General features: G+C 38.4%; 1 protein-coding gene across 1 annotated transcript; it reads left to right on the top strand.

Annotated features, from left to right (window-relative positions):
- Window positions 1-3,153: 3,153 nt before the first annotated feature.
- Window positions 3,154-10,450, top strand: LOC140239236 (echinoidin-like). Its single transcript, XM_072319114.1, has 3 exons — window positions 3,154-3,296; window positions 6,964-7,141; window positions 10,196-10,450. Exons 1-3 carry the CDS (start codon window positions 3,154-3,156, stop codon window positions 10,448-10,450), a joined length of 576 nt encoding a protein of 191 aa, XP_072175215.1.
- The last annotated feature ends 8,593 nt before the right edge of the window (window positions 10,451-19,043 follow it).

Genomic DNA, 19,043 nt, shown 5'->3' with positions numbered 1-19,043 from the left:
AGTTGTAACTGTTTACTGAGCTGAGCACGAGTTTTACATATATAATGCAGGTAGCAAAAAAAAAAAAAAAAAAAAAAATCCTCCCGACCGACCCTATTTGAAAATCTCATGTTACGCCAATGCAACAATTTTTTTTTTTTTTTGGCCTTATGTGACTGGAGCCAATACGTAGACACACGAACGCTCACACACAACACACATACGTAGGGCCTACGTAGCCCACGAACACCAAACCCCTCAGATACTCATGCAGGCACAAAACTGCGCCCACAAACACGCACCATCACGTACCCTTTGATATACACATACGCTACAGGCACACGTATACACACAGACAAACAAACCACTACCACTATACAACCACCACACATGCACAGTTTCTACATATTGTATCATTATACTCCAAACACACACACACACACCCACACACACACACACAACAATACGGAAACTCATACACAACTCAAGTCACTTATTGTACGCACCTACAAATCATACACAGCACATATCATGCAACTCACAACAAACACACACACACACACACACACACACACACATAACTTACCAGTCATACCCATCCAACTAAAGCATAACACCGAAGGAACCACCCCGAGCCCGGGGCGACAATCCGTGTCGCAACAAATTTTTTGCCATCACGGATTGTCGACTTCGAGGTAAAAAACTGGGAACTGCACAAGCGTCACGGATTGTCGCCAGACGACAATCCGTGACGAGGGCGACAATCCGTGCCGCCACCTCCGTCACGGATTGTCGCCCCGAGCCGGGGGCGACAATCCGTGTCGCAACACAGGGGTCAATGAACTTTTAGGGCCCAATGTTAAGTTTTTAGGGCACGTTTCGATTATGGGTCATAACTTTTGATCCATAAGTCCGTTTGTGACTAAACTTAGGTGGAATATGTCCCTCGGAGAGTTGACGGTCACCACAAGGTCAAAGGTCACAGGCAGGGCTCAATGAACTTTTGGGACCCAATGTTAATTCTTAGGGCGCGTTTTGATTATGGGTAATAACTTTTGATCCGTAAGTCTATTTCTGACCAAACTTGGATGGTAGATGTACCTTGGGGAGCTGATGGTCACCACAAGGTCAAAGGTCACAGACAGGGGTCAACGAACTTTTTGGGCCCAATGTTAAGTTTTTAGGGCGCGTTTTGATTATGGGTCATAAATTTTGATCCGTAAGTCTATTTGTGTCCAAACTTGGATGGTAGATGTACCATGGGGAGTTGATGGTCACCACAAGGTCAAATGTCACAGGCAGGGGTCAATGAACTTTTAGGGCCCAATGTACTGTGCATTTAATTATGACTCCTAACTTTTGATCCATAGGTCAATGTGTGAACAAAATAAAAACGTTTGTGGGCGAGACACATTACGGCACTTGCCTTGTTATTCAAAACTTGCTTTCCTGTTCTTCTGTGGAAGTTGATGTGAGGTATACTAGCTTTGCGTGTCGTGGTAGTAGTGATAATAGTATAGTCTATAAAGAAGCAGCACTATAGCTTTGTAATATAGTAGCAGCGGTAGCGGTACTAGTATCAAAGATTACACTCTTTTGGGTTGTGACTGTTCCTCCCGAATCGGTGTATCTGATTTGACAATCGATTTCTTTTACTTTTTATACATGATTATCCGCTCTCAAAATCGTACGTTAAAGGCTTCAATATTAGTCATTCAAAATACCAACCGGAATGGAAGGTTTTCAAAGTTACGGTTCAGTGGCGGATCCAGAGTGGGCGCACCGGTAGCGCGCTCCCCCTTTATTTATTTATTTTTTAAAAAGGAAAAACAAAAGAAATGAAAAGAAAAAATTTGGAAGGAGGAGCACGTGCGCCCCCTAAAAATGTAAAGGCCATTCCTTTTACGGAATTTCTGGATCCACCCATAGGGGCATTATACAAGCATTAAACAAAAGTTGATTAATCTCATTGTTGCACGGCTTGCTATACCATGAAGTGTACATAACTGCATGTGCGTTTCATGCATGATTCATGAATATGAGCATGCATCCTGTCGGAGTGTTCCGTAGATGTAGATTGCAATTCTCTTGCTTAATTTCATTTTATACATATAATCAAACATCAATAATTAAAGGGGATGGCTAGCTACTGATCAGTGGGAATCAATGGGAATGCTGGGGATGATTGTTCCAATCCCCGTGGGATTCATTTGAGAGTACATTATATATCTATTGTTGTGTGAAAATCATTTGCTCTTCAGAATGGTCTCATATTTAGCTAATGTGCAGTTCAATTTTTCCAGGTTAGCATGCCTGTACAGTGTCGAGCGATCGTTAACGGGCTGTAAACGATCGCCCTGACACTGGGCAGGCATGCTAATGAGTGCATCGCTCAATTGTATCGTTATCGTTGAACAACGCAATAGAATTAATCTAACACCTATATTCCTAATGAGAAAATGATAGGGGATCAGCTTTATTAATACTCAAGTTGACACTGCCAGGATAAGGACTGAATTTTTTCTCCATTTTAGACCACAACAAAGAATAATCTTTAGTGTTGTCTATAATTTTGCTTTTTTATGCATATATTTGAATGCTTTCGTCTACACTTTCTCCTAACTCCAATTAATTTTGATTTCCTTTTGTTTTTCCTTCTTTATCATTTTTCCTTTGTTCAACTATATGCACAACTCAAATCAAAGATTCCGGATATACGTTTATCAATATTCATATCGCGAACAACCCGACCAGTACAGGCAGTTAGCCAATCAAAATTCACATCGAATAGACCCAAACAGGCAGCTGGCCAATCTCTTTTGATATGGCGAGTAACGAGAAAGGCAGTTAGCCAATGATGTGATTCTGGCCACGAGGATCAACAGTCAATTCTGATAGAGACTTACCGATAACGTATTACAGTACGTGATTGTGGTGCTGTTTTTGTTTTTTTACTTCCTGTTGAAGGGGCGTATTGTTATAGCAAAAATATTAGGATATTGATTTAATCGGGAGCGTTCAGTTCGGAGCTGCGCGTGTTCCACCCAACACGGACCCTAGATAGTCACTCCAGCAAATCTGGCTCATTGTGACATAGGAGAGGAAAGAGAAGCATATCATTGTTGGTTAAAAGGCAAATTATTCAGAACTTCAGCAATTTATTTGTAAGTTCGGATGCCTGAAGTCATGTCTCAAAAACTGTTTCTGCTTTGCTTTGTCGTCACTGTCGGTTTGGTTTTGCCGAAGCTCCCGGGCTCCAGTGCAGGGGCGTGCGGCTGCCCTCCGCTCTGGACTGCTTTCCAAGGCATGTGCTACAGGTAAGTTTATTTATTCTTTGATTTCCATTTCCATTGTATATGTACATGTGTTCTCCTGCTTTTTGTTTGTTTGTTTGTTTGTTTTTTCGCCTTTTTGGGTCTTTTCCTCTTTTATGGGGAACGGGGGATGAGTAGAGGGCAGAGGAGGAGAATATCCAGACGCAGATTATGCAGAATACGTCAAGGTAATGTACAATGATTTTTATTTTACCAGGGGTACGGTTTGGGGGGGGGGGGGGGGCGCGGGGGTTCCATGAGATGCGGGAGAATTCAAATCAAATAATGACCGGATTCTTGTGCTGAATTTGGTAGCTCCACTTCAGTTCCCATTCTGCATCGTCGAGATATTAACCAAACTTTCGACACATATTATCGTGACAGATACACTTTCTTGTTGATAAAAGGAACAATTATTTTGCATTTTTCGTGTAATGATATAAAATGGGTGCAATCTGAAAGTTTCGTTCTAGTGACTGCAAAGGGTTTTTTTTTTTTTTTCAATTATAGACAAACTCAATTACACAATGCAGGAAACGAACAGAAGGTTGGAAGGGCGAAACCCCGGGTAGAGCTCGATATTATGTAGTCCTGTTAACGTAGATACAGAGTCTTATGTAACATAACGTGGTACTGTGCCTTTACGTACTGTAAGTGACAGAATAGGACAAGTGAGTGCAGAGAACAGAATTAAGATGGGGTGTTCTTCTTAAAAGTAAGAATTAGTTCTGAGCGGAAGTAATGCCGTAAATTGGGCAGGTGAGAAATAAGAGGGGGAAAGACATAGATGAACCAACAGTTAGGAAGAAAAGGACATTCTTTCTCTGGAATTGTTTTCAAGTATACACTGTTTATCCACCCTAGCAGGGAACGTTTCAAAATGGTCTTTGGTGCCAATAAGTACACTGGAGTGAATTTCTTCATGATTTGTGCTAAACGTAAAACGGAACACATTATTAAAAACGTAAGTATAACGTCAAATTTTGCCCTTAGCACTTACCGCTAAGTACAGGCTTTTGGAAAACGGTTTTAAAACGTCAACTGACATCACAAAATGAAACGTCATTTACAAAACGTTTGTAAACGTTATCGGACGTTACAAAACTAAACGTCCGGTTTCTAACACTTTATCATGAATATTTATGTAGGCCCTATATTTGTTAATATTCAAGTAAGAAAATCTTTTAAATTTGTACAAATAGATAAAAGACACTAAAATCACAAGTATTTTTGCTGGGTTCAAAATTTTGAACGGCATTAAAAGCGTGCGTACGTTACTGTTCAATTATTCACAATTTCAAATTTTGTTATTATGGCTCAATTAAGGTATGAGCGCTTTAAGTTTAGTATCAACATGTCTACACGCATCATAGCATTTTTGCCGGCATATAAAAGAACATGATACAGATACATCAGCGAGGAATAGGATGTAGTAGGTATGAGTGGTAGGTCATCAGGAACAGGTATGATAGGATCATAGGATCAGGATTAGTGTACATTATTCCAGATCTTGCCTCTACCTATAATCTAATAAATAGATAATATGCCCTATGCGTTTTGGGTGCTGTTCGTTATTCCGAAGGTTCGCTATTCCGAAGGTTCGTTATTCCGAAGGGTCGTTTATCCGAAACACGCAAATTCCCTATACCTAGAGGTTCGTTAATCCGAAAATGAAAAATGGTTCGTTACTCCGAAAATTTGTGGCGTTATTCCGAAGGTTCGTTACTCCGAAGATTGGTTAATCCGAAAATGAAATTCGGACCAATGAACCTTCGGAATAACGAATCTTAGGAATAAAGAGCCTTCGGAATAACGAGCTGTAACCTGCGTTTTAGCCATTGCGTTTTTATAGGTAAAAATTGTCATCCTCTTAAAACGTTTAAAGGAAATTATAGCCATCGCTGAAAAAAAAAAGTTTTAAGATGCTTTGCAAGTTTCTAAATGTTTTTAAAACGTTTGTTGTATACATTAGATGCTCTTAAAATGTTTTCTGGACGTTCCACACGGATATGAAAAGTTTCCTAAACGTTTTGGAAAAGATTATACGACTTTACACACATTCTTAATTTTTTGAACGATCAAGACGGTTTTTAAAGATTTTCAGGAGGTCCCCAAACGTCCACTAAATGTTTTGAATATTCTTAAACGGTTTCTGACTTTTTTAACGTCCAAAACGCTTTGAGAAGGATCTTTTAAAGTTTTGGAAGGTTTTGCATTGTTTTTTTTTACGTTTTGAAATGTTTCTTAACGTCCATTTGAAACGTTTAAAATACGTCGAAAATTTTTGACAAAGAGACGTTTTGAAAACGTATTGCCAAAATGTCCGAATAGCAAGCCTGAAATATTTCAAGACCATTCAGAAAACGTCTAATTGTTAGCTGGGTGTATGCTGTACAATTCACTGGCTTTGATGTTCCATTCTCCAAACTGCTCGTCAAAAGAGTATAGATGTGGAGATCAACGAAGTGGTTCTAGATTTAGACAACATGAAGTAGCATTTCGGAGGAAATGTTAAAATCCTGTACGGAAATTGGTTATGATATTGTACAGAGCAAATGCTTCAATGCATGTTCTTCTTTAAATCCTTCTGTTATTAATGCCAGGGTATTGAAAAAAAAAAAATTACTTGCACATTACGAAAGTTAACATTTATCATCTAGCACACATATGTGCATTATTTTTATTACTTTACCACTTGAAAATCAATTGTTTATTTCTGATTGGGAATTGGTTAATGCGTAATTTCTGCCTTTGAGACGCATTTTAGAGATAATAGAGTACAATTCGGCATTAATTTTTATTATCTATCTTTTATCAATATTTCAAGGGGAAATTATTTAGAGTTTGTGATTCGTGAAACTTATAACTGATATCATGAATTAACGTTTCCGCTATAATCTATGTTATTTTTTCTACTTGTTTTTTTAGTTCGTGCATATTGATTGAAATTAAGTGGCGAAACTCACATTAATGATTATTGCAAATGCAGTAAATTCAGACAAATGTATTATTTTCTTTGGGGGAGGGAGGGGTCGGCTAGATGATAATCTCATCAGGGTAAAGAAACAAAGAGAAAGCCCAGAAAGATACTAAAGGAACACATCACATCAATATCACATCAGCGTTATGCATTGGGCATGGGGGGGGGGGGGTGGGGAGGAGTTTTTTTTTTTTCTTCTCAAAGTTCCTCAAAGCAAGAAAATACCTACAAGTTTGAAAAAAAAAAAAAACAAATCCAGTGGCCTGCTGAATGGACTGAGAACGTCTTAACTTTGCGCTCGACGCACATGTTATAATATCAATTCTTGCAGAAAGGCTACTAAACATTCTATACCTACCTAGTGAGAGATGTGCTGAAGCGATTTTACTGTGTTGTAAATACTTTTCATCAGCAAGTGTCATGTGGCAGAAGTTCGAAAAAAAAATGACAGTCATTCATAGGCTAATTATGTCGGTTGCAGAATTTTTAGAAGTCTTTCATTCGCTGCAGTTTGATGCTTGATTTTTTTTTTTCAGACTCAAATTTGATTTTTTTTTTTTTACATTTATTTTTCAAATAGAGTTGAAGTGTAGATTTAATGACATTGAGATTTATCAATTCTTTCGGGTGAGACGTTAATCACTTTCCATACACCTGGTAATACGAATAGGCGTTGGATTTCTCTTATAGGTACTTATCAGCAGAAAGTGTGACGTGGCAGGAGGCCGAAAGACAATGCCAGTCATTTACGAAGCCATGCTGGGACGAGGACGCCACCACCGGTCAGCTAGGTCACCTTGTGTCCATTCACTCCCAGGAGGAGATGAATTTCGTCATCACTCTCTTCGACTCCATACAAAACAAACGAGTACGTATACCTTTATTGAGAAAGTTCACATCTCATTTCGCCTCTTACCCGTTGATGATGCTACAACACGTATTTCCAAATAGACGTACTTTGGACTCGTTCTCAATAGCTGAACTACTTTTGTGGGAAATGGTGGTGAAATTAATTTTGAATAAATCAAGCTATAACAAAATTAAGAAAAATAGACAAAGAAGAAGGGACTTCAAACTTTATTTGTGACCGTGCACCACAATACGAACAAAAAGTCGCACACAGTGATTTTGTGTGAGGACTGAAAATAGGTGGAATGGGTCAACCTAACTAATCTTGAGTTTTTCATATTTTTTGAAAGAGCAAGTCTTTTTCTATATGATATTAAAGTTTGGGATCATAAAACAAACAGGAACTTGTATTTTCAGCCGTTTTTCTCAAACACTTCTTGGTGGAAAAGTGTGATTAGTTGTTTTTGATAGAACCTTCTTCCCATTTCTAAAAAACCCTGTCCATACACTTCATTTTTCAACTCCAATAACCTTGGAGAGAATGATGGTACTGCATTGAAAGTTGGTATTAATCATGTACAAAATGTGCTAATGAAGCATGCTGATTTTTAACTTAATCTGATAATTCCTTCATTGTTGTTGCTCCAGTGATTAACATCCTGTTTTTGTTCAATTCATCCCCCACAGCTAGCATAGCTTAGTAAAGATTAAGCGCTTGAATACACCCTGTACTTCACAGCCTGTTTTCTCAGTTCACACTTTCCAGGGTGTGTCCTTTCTTTCCAATATTTAGATAGGTTAGGAGAGTCCATTTGAATTGAGTTATTCATCATCTTAAAGCTTAGAGTCTGCTCTTTCAGAATCTACTCTTAACTAAAAATCCATGTCTGGCTCAGTTTTTGTTTGTTTTGTGATGCAGGGCCACATTTAGAAAAATGAGATCACAATCATCTTTGGAATGAGTAGTGAACGTCTTCTCATGAGTTTATTTCTACCAAAAATATTATGTAAGTTTGATTACATACACATTTCATTCTGATTCATTTGTTTTGGAAATAATTGTTTTGATTTGATATGTAGGTCGTGTGGTGACAGGCTGACATTAGAACATTTCTCTGCTATTTCAATGCACTTCAGGTATTTTTGAACATAATATGTGACCCTGCATCACAAAACAAACAAAAAATCGCCAGACATGGATTTTTAGTTCAGAGCAGATTCTGAAAGAGCAGACTGTAAGCTTTAAACTGATGTATAGCTCAATTGAAATGGACTCTCCAAACCTATCTAAATATTGGAAAGAAATCACGCACTCTGGAAAAGTGTAAACCGAGAAAAGAGGCTCTGAAGCATAGGGTTTATATCTGTCTATTGAAGCGCGTAATCTTTACCAAACCGTACTAGCTTTGCGATGAATGGGACAAAAAACAGGATGTAAACCACTGGGGCAACAACAATGAAGGGATTATTAGATTACGTTGAAATTGAGCATGCTTTATTAACACATTCTGACCATGATTAATGCCAACTTTCAAAGCAGTAGCTTTATCCCTTCAAAAGTTATCAGACTTGAAAGTGAAGAGTGTGCAAAGGGTTATCAAGAAATGAAAAGGGGCCTCTAAGACATACGTGATCTCTCTACTCTACAAAAAAGAGTTGTAGAAAAACTGCCGAAAATTCACTTTCCCATTCATTTTATGATCCTAAACTTAAGAATAATGTAGAAGAAGGGTAGTTCCTTCAGAAAATATGAAAAACTCAATACTGACTTAGTGGACCCGTTTCACCTTTTTTGAGTCCTCACGTAAAATCAAGGGGTGCGACTTTTTGTTCGTTTTGTGATGTACGATCACATATACAACAAATTGAGTAAATCTGAACTCGAATAATATGAATATAGACACAAGAAGAAAATAGTAACATTATGTTCCTGTCTATAATCTACTAACAACAAATATTAATACACACACATGCATTTTGCGCATAAAAAGGAGAAGGAGCCCACTCAAAATGACTCCTATTGCCAAATAACGGTCCCTCTTAAAGTAATAAAGAAAACAGAAACGCTGAAAACCTTTCCACTACAAAGAGTACGCGAGAAAAAGAAAAAGAAAAGGCTGTTTGTTTAGTGTATAAAATCAGGAGAAACTAGAAATCAGAACTTAAAACTCAATCACTGTGCAATTTAGTAATATTTAGCGATTATCAATGATAACGAATATATGAAGAGTTTGTTTGCAAAAACCGATAAGTCCATTTTTGAAGATTGTGAAGTACGGTCTCTGTCATAAAGTACAAAATAAGACCTTTTAAATGATATATTGGTCACTACATATTAAGGTACATTTTTGAAGTTATGGTCAAAAGAAGCAAAAATTTTCTTATTATTCTTTTTATTTTTCTTGACCTTTAATCGCAAATATCTCCATTTGGCAAATATGGACTTATCGGTTTTTGCAAACAAACTCTTCATATATATTATATCATGGAACGTTTTCTACAATCATTTTTGACTGGGTCCATCAAAATCAAATGACCGTATTTATGACATGTCACGTACACACACACAAACACACAGAGAGAAAGACGCTGTAAGTTTCGTAATCCTAACTTTGGTGAAGAACTTCTTTTATTCATTTATTCCCAAACAAAATAAGAAATGTTATATAACATGAATTTTGGCTTTCCTTAGGTTTGCTACACTAGTTCTCATCTTTGGGTGTGTAAACTTGAATGTATGTGCAAATATGTGTGTGTGTGTTTCTGTTTGTGTGCAAAAGTACATGTATTGCCCTTTTTTACATCTGTGAGAAAAATAAAAGAGCGGCGTTTTACACTTAAAGAAATGTGACATCCCTGTGCGTGTGTTGTCTTTCTCATTTTCATTTTTATAGTATATATTCATGCCTTTAAAAGAAACGATACATTCTGGTAACACAAACTACGTACCATGCACGAAGAGACAGAATTTCAAATCTCCCAAAAGGAGTAATTATGAATATATAATTAAATCAATCTGTTCATTTATTTCCTTTCTGGGGTTTGTTTTTCTTTTTTTACCTAAAATTAACAGTTCTCCGGTCGACACATGGTCTGGATTGGACTGAATGATTTGAAGTCTGAGGGTTCCTACGAATGGAGTGACGGTTCGGAGGTCAATTACACCTCCTGGGACGCGACTCAACCAAACAACTATAATAATCAAGACTGCATTGAATTTGACTTGGCTTTTAACTACATGTGGCACGATTTGCAGTGTGACCCTATTCCCGGGGATAACGGAGTGATTGTTGGAGGTTTTGTTTGCAAGCTAGGACAATGGCTTTAATTTCTGGGCTTTATAACGAAGGAGGTGCTGTTTCAGGAGAAGAAATCAGAATCTCCCCTAAGAACATGCGTGCTTTGCACGTGGCTCGAAGGAAAACATGCACACATGCACACACACACACACACACACACACAAAAATAGATCGCCGAAATCTCTATAATCATGCAAAATTTCTCTGTCACAGCAACAAAGTATAATAAAAAAAGCAGCAGGTAGCTACCCCTTTCTTTATTTGCGGTTGTAATTAAATTGTGTGCGTTGTTGTTGTTTTTTAGGGTCCAAAGAACAGGACAAGGCAAAAAATTAGTAAGAATAGAAACTGCTTTTCATTTCATTTTATTCATTATATTTTTATCAGGGGTTAAAATGCCTAATCAGCAAAATTTTTCAATGGGGCCGTGAATCAATGTACATACATTATGTGAACATGATAAGAAATGTTTTAGATAAAAACAAGGAAAAAACATCAACATTTGTTGCTCTACATCAAGAGAGTGCTACTATACTATTAAATGCTGACTTCGATTAACATGACTTCGTGTACTAGTAATAATTTCTCAATATCAATGTGTCATATCTAACATCAAATCTAACCTTGCGAAAAAAAAAATTGATGAGGGTCAGCTTGAGATAATGTCACAAATGTACACACAAGTAGTTATGTACATGTATCAAGGCTGTATGCATGGTTGTTGTAATGTGTATGTACACAGGTGGACCAGATTCATGGAGAACATTCTATATGATATTAGATATAGTACATACAGGCTGACCAGATCAGTGGAGAATGTTCTATGTGGTATAAAATGTAGCTACAGTACATGTATGCATGTGACAGGAAATACATTATAGCTCACTCAGAGAATGATTTAACCCATTCCAGAAAATTCTAGGAAGTGCTGGCTGAGTGAGGCACTGTCCCTGTAGCCCAATGTGATTGGTAGTTAATTTTGGCAATGATGTTATGCACATAGTTAGGCAGTGAGTTATCCAGGATTCCTGGAACTTGGGACTTGCTGTATGTTCAGGTATGTGGCCCCAGGTTGGAGAAAATTACAGAATGTACTAGAAAGGGGTGAATGGATAGTATATAAGCTGGAGAAATTCTGCAGTAGGCAGAGTACCCAACACCTCTGCTCTGAGAGTTACGTCACTTCTGGCTCTGCTATACAAACTGTGTTTGTGGAGATAAGGCCTGGGAGACATTTTGCCTGCGGAGAATTAATTTGCCTACGCTGGAGATAGACTCCATATTTTAGTGTCAATGGACATTATTACGGCAAAGCTGTGACGGGCTGGATTCCTAGCTGGACAATATAAAGTGAATCATCATTCCACGCATCGACTGGATGTGGTCGTTGGATCTGCACATTTCACTGTGAACATTATACCATGGAGCTGGTAGCTCCATGATTATACCGCGGATCTATTGTGGACATATACCCTGGAATTATAACGCGGACTATTATAACCTGTGCCTCTGGATTTACGTCGCAGGAATCATTCATCGGTGCATCACGGATCATTCATTTGTGCATCGAACATCGTATCTGGACACTACCAGGGAACTGTAGCGACTTTGTGATAGTTTGGATGCATGTAAGTGATTCCATTACCGATTTGTAATTGTTTCTATTGATCATTGTTGTACTGATATGACGCCGATTACCAGTCTGTACCCTCAATATCACTGTTAATAAACCGCCTGAACATCAGTTGATTGTTTCTTTTGTGCGATCATTCTCAGAGTGATTTTGGTCGTAACAATAATAGTTCATGCAAGCTGAAATAGTGGGAAAAAAAAAGTTTTTCCTAATGTCTTGTGTACGATAACATGCACACAGATAGGCTATATATATATATATATATATATATATATATATGAAGAGTTTGTTTGCAAAAACCGATAAGTCCATATTTGCCAAACGGAGATATTTGCGATTAAAGGTCAAGAAAAATAAAGAGAATAATAAGAAAATTTTTGCTTGTTTGACCATAACTTCAAAAATGTACTTTTATATGTAGTGACCAATATATCATTTAAAAGGTATTATTTTGTACTTTATGACAGAGACAGTACTTCAAAATCTTCAAAAATGGACGTATCGATTTTTGCAAACAAACTCTTCATATAGTATATACATATATATATATATATATATATATATATGATATGTATAAGTAATATGGATTATGTGACCGTGCATCACAAAACGAACAAAAGGTCGCATGCTCTGATTTTGTGTGAGGACTGAAAATAAGTGAAAAGGGTCAATTCGGTCAATCTTGACTTTTTTATATATTCTGAAAGGCCAAGTAGTCTTTTTCTACATCGTGCTAAAATTTGGTATCATAAAGTAAACAGGAAAGTGTGTTTTTAGCAGTTTTATCTCGAACACTTTTTTTTTTTGATAATGTGATTAGGTGTGTCTTTAGAGTCCCCCTTTCATTTCTTAAAAACCCCTGTACACACTCTCCACTTTCAACTCTAAAACCTTTAGAAAGGATAATGTTACTGCTTTAAAAAATTGCAATTATCATGGACAGAATGTGTTGATAGAACACGCTCAATTTCATCTTAATCTGATAATCCCTTCATTGTGGTTAAACCGATGGTTTTCATCCTGTTTTTGTCCCATTCGTTACACAGTTAGCACGGCTTGGTGAAGATTATACGCTTAAATAGACTCTGTGCTTCAAAGCCTCTTTTGTCAGTTCAAACTGTTCTGGAGTGTGTGCCCTCCGGTAACACTTCGTGGGGGAGGCATAAGATAGGGTTGTAGTAAAACTTTCCCATTTATTTTATGATCCCAAACTTAGGAATAGTTTAGAAGAAGGACAGCTCTCTCAGAAAATAACATAAAAATCTCCAGATTGACTTGGTTGACCCGTTTCACCTTTTTTTTTTTTGAGTCCTCATGTAAAATCATGGGATGCGATTTTTTTGTTGGTTCTGTGATGCACGATCACATAATATTATATACGTACCTTGTTCCTTGATATCAATAATCTTATAGTGATTCCTAACATCGGCCAAATTGACGACGAGGCCTCAAATGAGTGTAACATATATACGACACCACGGAAATGCAAGCACCCAATAGCTACTGCGTTATAACCCAAATCACACTGAGAATGATAGCACAAGAACCAATAAACTAATGTACCGGTGGTTTATTATCAATGATATTAAATGTACAGACCTGTCAATCACTATACATAAAACACAATTACTTCAGTACAATGATAGTCACTTACATGTGTTACCGTCGAATAGAATAATTCCCTAGATAATGTCCAAAGATGATGTTCGATGCACAGATGAATAAATGACTGCAATGGGCACACCTTACTGTAATCCAAAGTACAAATCCACAGCGATACACGTAGACTCCATCAGACGTCAAAGGGCCCCTGAAACCCAAATGCATGTTGGTTTGTGTTAATTTATGATACCCCCAGCGTCAACAATTTGCGGTGAAACGAATATCTAGAAACATTCCATATATATTTCTTTCTAAAAATCGTTGAAATACATGGAATGTTTCTAGATATTCGTTTCACCGCAAAAGTGATGTTGAGAGTATCATAAATCAACATAAATCAACATGCATTTGGTTTTCAGGGGCCCTTTAAGATGACTGCGTCCAGTCGATGCGTGAATGACAATCCAGCAAATAATGTGCAGCTAGAAATCCAGCCCTTCATCGCGTCGATGCAGCAATGTCCATAGACATGAAAATGGAGTCGGTCACCAATGTAAGTGATTCAGTTCTTCACAAGCAATATGTCTCCCTGGTCTTACCCCCACAAATATAGCAGGTCAGTAGGTAATACAGGACTGGCTACAACAAGTCTTTTTTGACCCAGAAGTGAAGTAGGTACTCTGCTTTACTTCAATTCAGTGTGACTTATATAGGTCCCTTACCCTTTCTTGAAGGTTTGGTAATTCTCTCCAACCTGGGGCTACATGTGATATCAAGAGCCTTCCAGTTCCCTAACTGCCTGTTTAACTTTGCATAACATGATACCTAAAGTAACTACCAATCACACTGGGCTTCAAGTAGAGGGTATGTATTGCATCACTTAGCCAAATATGTACAATGAAAGCACTTTCTACAATATTCTAGATTGGGAACGCTATTTTCTTTAACATGCATGCACTGTACCTATACCAAATAGAAACTTTTTTTTTCCACTATAAACCTGTATACATGCACGCATTTAAGCAACCATACAATACATCTGATATCTACCAGTATGCACATTCATAACAAAAGCTACTGCTACAATCGGTTGCATCACACAGGCACATGCAGCACACACCTTAAGGCCGTGTCACACCTTAAGGCCGTGTCACACCTTTCCAGTCAGGCCTTGCGTGCGACTTGCGAAGAACAATTTTTACTACCCGGAGGTCCCCGCAAATGACCCGCACATGACAGTACTTAGCACGTATCTCACCCGTAGTCGCCCGTTGGTGCGCACGCATATCCTTTTACCCACAACCACGTTTAAGGCCTTGTCACACTTTTCCGGACAAGCCTTACGTGCGACTTGCGAAGAACAATTTTTACTAACCGGAGGTCCCCGCAGATAACAATCACATGACAGTATCTAGCACGTGTCTTACCCGTTGTCACCCGGAGGAGCGCACGCAAATCTTTTCACCCGCAACCATGTTTAGGCACTGTCACACCATTCCGGGGCAAGCTACGCGGGCTTGTTGCGTGTAGGGATTTTTCAGCATACCGGACAGTTTCTTAGGGCAGACAAGGATTCGGGTGAGTCAGTGCAAGTGTCTTTATACTTGTTGGACGCGTTCTACTTAAATTCTACTTGCGGGTATACTGTGTGACTTTTGTGCAAGGCGCATGGGGGCTGACAACTCAGTGGAAGAATTCCTCTGAAGGAATGGCGGAAGTCCTACAGATTGTCATAATTTTGGCCGCATACGTTAACTGTAAAGTACCTGCGTGGGAGTTGTTTGCGAGGAGCTGCCGCTGTTAGGTCCCCATCTCACTAGGAAGGCGACCATGGCGATCTGTGACGATTTATCATATCGTAGCGCGATCGCCGTCAATCTCCATTTTGGACCTCCGAGGCGATTACACTACGGTTTCTCCACGCTCAACCTTCGCTGTAGGCGATAGCGCCACGATAATAATACGGCTCTGCCACGTTGTTGCCGCATTTCCATGCCGACGAGACGCGCTGCTTCTACGATCGAGCCGACTGTATTGCGACATTTGCACTCTTATCAAGACCTCGCTACAACAGTGATACGATCGGAGCGACAGAGATAATGTTTACGCCGGACACATGCTACAATCTCAAGCGACCGGGGTATAAAATAGGTTTCGTGATTGAATTTATTCAGTCAGATGTCAATGTCAAACCAACATGGATATGCAGAATATTATGGTTTCACCCTTGCATCTTAGCATTCTTGAACGCACCAGTTAGAACCTGATGTGAATTGCACTATCAGTTACTCATCTATTCAATTAAATGGGTAAAATGTGAACATTAAAGAAGTACGAACAAACTACAAATCGTATCCTACAATGATACAATTTAATGAAGATATATTTCAAAAGATTACAACTTAATTTTCTTTCATTGACTTGCAATGGCAGATGTGACCCTGCACCTCAAAACAAACAAAAAGTCGCCAGACATGAATTTTTAGTTGAGACCATTATTCTGAAAGTAGACCAGACTTTAAGCTTTAAAATGATGTATAACTCAAATCAAATGGACTCTCCTAACCTATCTCAATATTGGAAAGAAAGCACAAACTCATGAAAAGTGTGAACTGAGAAAAGAGGCTCTGAAGTACAGTGTCTATGCAAGCGCTTAATCTTTACCAAACCGTGCTGGCTGTGCAATGAATGGGACAAAAAAACAGGAAGTAAACCACCAGAGTAACAACAATGGAGGGATTATTAGTTTAAACTCAAATTAAGCATGCCTCATTAACACATTCTGTCCATAATTAATACCAACTTTCAAAGCAGTAGCACTATCCTTTCAAAAGTTATTAGAGTTGAAAGTGAAGAGCGTGGACAAGGTTTTTCAGAAATGAAAAAGGGATTCTAAAGACACACCTAATCACACTATTCTACAAAAAATGTTCGAGATAAACTGTTTAAAAAAACACACTTTCCTGCCCGTTTTATGATACTAATTTCTAGCATAATGTAAAAGAAGACCCGCTTTTTCAGAAGGTCTGAAAAAGTCAAGTTCGGCTAGGTTGACCCATTTCATTTATTTTCAGTCCTTACGTAAAATCAGTGTGTGCGACTTTATGTTCGTTTTGAGGTGCACGGTCGTACACATGACAAACAAACAATTTGATGAACAGAGTAGATTCGTACTGAGTGTACGTGGAAAATGAAATTTATACGCTTTTCTCCATGTCAGCCTTCCTGGTCTGGTGCATCACTTTCTTTCAAGGTTGGTTCCTGTTACGTAATACTGTAAAAGTGGTAATATTCATGGCGATGGTGGGAGGTCCTTATACTTCCATATCACTAGACGGCGATTCCACTATACGATCATCAGAAATCGACAAAGAGCAGCCACGATCTACCGGGCAAATACGAGTTTTAGGTACTGTCAGGTGCGGACCAAATGCGGGTAGCAAATTTGTTTCCCCACAAGTCAAGCTACAAAACTTCCCCAGATCCGGTATGACAAGGCCTTGAGCATGCTCAAAGCATGTTCTGAGTGAGTCGTGGGGGTTCGCTCGCAGAGGTACACGCAGAACACCTGTAAGAGACCCTTACCGGTAGCACCTTGCAGGCAACTCAAATGCAGGTACTTCTCAGTACCCGAAAGTCGCTCGTAAGAGAAAACGGTTCGGTTTCAAAGCTCTCACGCAGGTCACACGGAATACACGCAAGTAGACGGTAAGTATAGTATGCGTCAAGCATGTAAGAAACAAGTCCGAAACTCCCAAATATTCTTGTCTGCCCGCGGAATATTCTTCTGCGTGCTGGAAAATCCGTCCTCTCATGAGCTAGCGTAGTTGCCCAGAAAGGTGTGGCACGGCCTTTACACATACATGCGCGTGCACATCAGAGTAATTTTGCTTTTATTAGTAAGCTTGCTAGGGGGGTAAACGCTGCATTTTTTTTTTTTTTTTTGAAGGGCATATGTCCCACTTTGATGGTCGGAGCAATTCAACGTTTTTTTTTTTTTTTTTTTTTTTAATTCATTGAAAGAGATACTCCGTACTAGTATATACGCAAGTAAGCCCTAGTTTGCGCAATTTCTCTGCTGGAAAGAAGGCAGTATTTCACAGTGTAAACACAATGTGAAACGCAGTGTGAACACATTGTAAACACAGTGTGAAATCTGTTCACACTGGTAAATTCGAGCGTTTTAACAGTGTGAACCCATTGTTAATCACCAATTCACAGTGTGAAACAGAACATTACTATGTGAACACCCTGTGACAAACCACACCAGGGTGTGAAATAATCTGCACACAGTTAAATTCAAGTGTTTTCACATAGTCGACTACGTGATCACAGTGTGAGTACATTGTGGGACACTGTGTTCTTTCCAGCAAGGTCATGCGAATTGTACATGCCTTCAATAGAATTGTCGAATTTGGTGGAAATATTTTATGGAACACGAGGAAAAAACAATCAACATTTAAACTGTTTCATCAAATGTGCTAATAAACATGACACTGTCATAATTATGCAAGTTATTATGTAACAGCCTAATTTTTGAAAGAATTTTATAATTCCTCTTGCACCGTTTTGTTTTTTTTTTTTTTTTGGTGCTACAAAAAAAAAAAAATTACCTGGGATGTATGTTTCTTCGGTGAAAAGAAAATGATTCACCTAAGGAGACAAACTGTCTCTCTGGAAGTAACCGATATTTTACATAATTATTATAGGAGGCTCGAATATCTTTGAAAACTGAATCCCGACAGTCCTTTCCCTTACTGCACACTACTTTTACAGGTTTTGGTATTATTTATTGAATAATTGTGAAAGCAAATTCCACGCCGTTTTTTGTTATAACTTGTTTACTTCATGATTTCAGGAAACGAGTTAAGAACATGTAACTCAATTGCACCTGCCAGAAAATGTCCATCATGGAAGTCTGAGAACATTTGCGCCACCTACGTTACAAACATCATATTGATAGCTGCAAACACGGCAAAACTGGCTCATGTAATTTACAGACAGTCCACTATGTCTTTTTTTTTTAAACGATCAAACCTTTCCTCACTGAATAAACCTACGTTTAAGAGTAGTTTATTTCACAAGCTGGAAGAAATATTATCTGTTGTCGGAAAGAAAAGTAACACCACTGCAAACATATAATCATTGATTTATACATAGGCCTACATTATACCACACACAAAAACACGCAAAACAAAGGAGCTATAAAACCGAAGATACGGGGAGTAATATGTGTGGTTGCGTCATACTAATGCGCTTTATCACGTTGAATGAAGATACGAGGAATAGACTACGTCATTAATCCTTCACCCTCCTATTTCCAAACATGCGACACAAAAAGTATGGCTAATTCACACGAAACATTACAAAACAAAATAGTAGTTACC

Source organism: Diadema setosum, chromosome 15, assembly GCF_964275005.1.
Source record: "Diadema setosum chromosome 15, eeDiaSeto1, whole genome shotgun sequence".
Classification (NCBI taxonomy): Eukaryota; Metazoa; Echinodermata; class Echinoidea; order Diadematoida; family Diadematidae; genus Diadema; species Diadema setosum.
The sequence above is the reverse complement of the archived record's forward strand: the minus strand, read 5'-3'. Positions and strand labels throughout refer to the sequence as shown.

Coding starts and splice junctions, on each gene's coding strand:
- LOC140239236 (XM_072319114.1), top strand. CDS start 3,154: ATGCCTGAAGTCATGTCTCAAAAACTGTTTCTGCTTTGCTTTGTCGTC. Junction 3,297..6,963: donor TTCCAAGGCATGTGCTACAG/GTAAGTTTATTT, acceptor TTTCTCTTATAG/GTACTTATCAGCAGAAAGTG. Junction 7,142..10,195: donor ACTCCATACAAAACAAACGA/GTACGTATACCT, acceptor TAAAATTAACAG/TTCTCCGGTCGACACATGGT.